Source organism: the organism of the source record quoted next (genome assembly GCF_019968985.1).
Source record: "MAG: Porospora cf. gigantea B chromosome Unknown PgB_NODE_2780_length_3151_cov_141.126, whole genome shotgun sequence".
NCBI classification, from domain to species: Eukaryota; Apicomplexa; class Conoidasida; order Eugregarinorida; family Porosporidae; genus Porospora; species Porospora cf. gigantea B.
The window spans coordinates 1-3,151 of record NW_027178873.1 but is presented as its reverse complement, the minus strand read 5'-3'; the positions used below and the strand labels follow the sequence as shown (position 1 = coordinate 3,151).

The 3,151-nt window shown below is 53.0% G+C and overlaps 3 protein-coding genes across 3 annotated transcripts; all 3 read left to right on the top strand.

Annotated features, from left to right (window-relative positions):
• Positions 1 to 550: 550 nt before the first annotated feature.
• Positions 551 to 992, top strand: KVP17_004216 (uncharacterized protein; the record flags this gene model as incomplete). The annotated part of the gene is made up of 2 exons (XM_068522213.1): positions 551 to 771; positions 800 to 992. 2 exons carry the CDS (start codon positions 551 to 553, stop codon positions 990 to 992), a joined length of 414 nt encoding a protein of 137 aa, XP_068376027.1.
• Positions 993 to 1,103: 111 nt separating this feature from the next.
• KVP17_004218 (uncharacterized protein) lies at positions 1,104 to 1,391 on the top strand (the record flags this gene model as incomplete). Its single annotated transcript, XM_068522215.1, has 1 exon — positions 1,104 to 1,391. The coding sequence occupies one exon, from the start codon at positions 1,104 to 1,106 to the stop codon at positions 1,389 to 1,391; it is 288 nt and encodes a 95-aa protein (XP_068376029.1).
• A 114-nt stretch (positions 1,392 to 1,505) lies between these two features.
• KVP17_004217 (uncharacterized protein) lies at positions 1,506 to 2,921 on the top strand (the record flags this gene model as incomplete). The annotated part of the gene is made up of 1 exon (XM_068522214.1): positions 1,506 to 2,921. One exon carries the CDS (start codon positions 1,506 to 1,508, stop codon positions 2,919 to 2,921), a length of 1,416 nt encoding a protein of 471 aa, XP_068376028.1.
• Between the last annotated feature and the right edge of the window lie 230 nt (positions 2,922 to 3,151).

Sequence of the window (3,151 nt, the reverse complement as noted above, 5' to 3'; positions counted from 1 at the left end):
AACCGGTCCTCTGATCTTCGAGTTCTCAATGAGACAAGTGTCATAGCCCGCACAAGCTACCTCACGTCGGGAATCTTCCACTGGCTCCTCACCCTTACGTAGGCAGCTTTTCAAGGCTGACACCGATCCCGTCTCGCTAGTAGTGGTCTCATCAGCCATCATACGACACTTCCCATCCTTAAAAGTAATAGCTTTACAGTGATCGTTGCGCGAACAAACGGCAATACACTCGTTAACATCCGCAACCTCAACGACCTCTAGGGGATTCCCAACAATGGCAATGTTCTCCTGTTGGCAGGAGTGGGCGAACACCACAGGTAGTAGCCCTAGATAGAGTCTCATAGCGATAGAGTAGAATGAATTTGGTCAACGTGCTCTGAGGCTATCGTGGGGTGAGTCCTCATGATTGTTCGTTAGCGTCTTGGTGCGGAGCCAAGGAAACGGAGACCGCGATATGTCATGGTATTGGTTGGTCTTTAACCCTTCATAGGTGCTGTGTGATGGTAAAGAATAGCTGTATGAATCAACGTTCTATTCCGGATTTCCAGCAATGAGCATCACCCAGCTAGGAGGCGGACAAGTGCGTATTGATGTTGACCCAACGAAAATGAGAGAGTTGGAGCAGAATGTTCGGAACTTATCTGAGACGACGAGCAAAATCCAGTCCAAGCTTCTGGTGCAGAAGGCTGAGCGGGCGAGAGCCATGGCCAGCATTGAAGCAATCGAAAACTCACCGACAGAAGCTAGGACGTTCATGCAAGTCGGACGAGGGTGAGTGTGCAAGTTTATTGTCATACAGGTTTGTGTTGGATGATCGGGTAGCCCTTCTTGAGAAGGCTCGTACTACTGTGACGTCGACTGGGGGGGAGATTCCCAAGCTTCAAAAGCTGGTCGGCCACGTTGGAGAAAAGCTTACAAAGGCAACGAATGAGTTTAGACAGGCGGAAGTCAATATGTATATTGCGATGAAGATGTCGGCACAGAAGCAGTGATGTTGTCGGCACAGAAGCAGTGATGATCAACTAGAACGCACACAAGGCGATCCAAGCCCAGAGACAAAACGGACTGAATAAACAAGCATTTAAGTGCTTGCGGCAGTGGCAATGGGCAAGCACACTAAGAAAGTCGGTATCGTTGGCAAGTACGGCACGCGCTACGGTTCTTCGCTCCGAAAGCAGGCCAAGAAATTCGAGGTCCTGTCCCACTCGAGGTTCTGCTGCCCTTTCTGTGGCAAGCTCAGCGCCAAGCGTGAGGCTGTCGGCATCTGGAAGTGCAAGGCTTGTAAGAAGACCATGGCTGGAGGTGCGTGGCAGATGACGACGAACGCCTGTGTGACTGCCAGGTCGACCGTTGGCCGCCTGCGAAAGATGCTCGAGTCTGAGGATGCGTAGACTGATAGTGTACCCAATGCTAACCATCACCTAGTGTTCCCCGTTGCTGTCTCTTCATAATCAGTACTACCTTTAGGGTATCTGACTAGAAAACCACATTTTTTCCTCGTTACAATGTCCGCTCATCTCAACCTGAACGCTGTGGGAACCAATACCGCGACTGCTGTGGGAGTCGCCATGCCGCTGCTTAGCCGTGCTGCCCCTGTTAAGATCACGGACCTCCTCCGATCAGAGACCTCCTCGTCCATGTCAGCCGGCCCAAAGGGCTACTATTCGAGCTCTTACGCGACTGAATCCGGGAGTCAGAGCTATCACTCTGCCCGGCCCGGGCGACGTGGACTAAGCCGCAAGGCAAAACGCCACCAGACTCAGCAGAGCCAGATCAAACCTGCTTTCAAGAACCGTGAGCAGTTTCGTAGTGCTCTTCAGACGGACTCAAATAATGTGAACGACAAGCAAATCAGACGCGCCGGAAAGCAGCTTAACAAGATCCGCCAAGCCCTTATCAAGGACCAAGCCGCCATCACAGAGCTGCTACAGGAGCGTCAGGTGACTTCCCAGTTCGTGGCGACGGTTGCCCCGACGGTTGCGACTCATGGCATTCCCGCCATGAACATCGCCCAAGGCGAGGTGCAGGCCGTGCAGATGATGCCTCAGGCCCAATCAGTATTTCAGCTGCAAGGCGAACCTCAAGCTCAAATCTTCCAGCAGGTCCAGCCCACGCAGATGCAGGTACAACCGGTGCAATGTGAGGCCCAAGTTTTCCAGCAGGTGCAGGTCCAGCCCACGGTGCAGGTGCAGCCAGCACAGGTGCAGGTCCAGCCAGCGCAGGTGCAGGTCCAGCCTACACAGCTGCAGGCTGTTGCCTTCCAGGCTGTCGCTCAAGCGCCAGTACCTACACAATCCGCTGTGTACCAGGTAAGGCAACCGGTCGTGCAGCAGGAGGCTGTCATGGTCTCTCCTGTTGAAATGCAAGCGGAGGTTACAAAACCCATGACTTACCACGTCGCCGTGGAAGAGGCCGCTCAGCCGACGCAGGTGTATTTCCCTACAGTTCCCACTGTCACATCCGTTACCGCCGCCGTTACGGCCGTCTCTGCGCAGCCCGCCCAACACACTACCATGGAAATGCCCCCAGTTGTTGAGGCATCCATTCGTCCTCTGCAAGCTAATCAGCTTCAGATGGCGCCCATAATGCTGGTGGCCGCGACACCCGAGATTATCCAGAGCCCGCAGAGCATCCAGAACATGCCTTTCTACTTCCGCTTGAACATCACCGACGAGGCTGGCTCAGTCCGCTCCCTGCAGCTGGGCAGTGCCAACGACAACGTGAAGCACCTTCAGAACTGGTGCACTCGTCACATGCGCACCATCCAAAAGCTGCTGAAGCGAGCTGAGGAGGGCTGCTACCGATCTTACCAGGGAGGAGCGGTTGATGCTGGAGCAAAAATGTCCTTGACGTCACAATCGAGTTCCGCTCAGACCAGCGCAAGCACATCTGGCAGCTCATCCTACACCACTTCTGGTTGAATCTGGTGTTTTTGCGCTTAATTTTCGTTTCGTTTACAATACTTATCATTTTTCGCTAAACCTTCACTTAAAAAAAAGCTGCTGTCGGTTTTCGAGTGGCATCTGTGTGTGGGGCGGATATTTGTGCGCCCATCAACTGGAATTATTATGTTGGAAGTCACAATTATGACTCTTCGTTGGCAATTAAAAAAGTTGGTAGTCACATATCATGCGGGGGTTGGCCAATACTA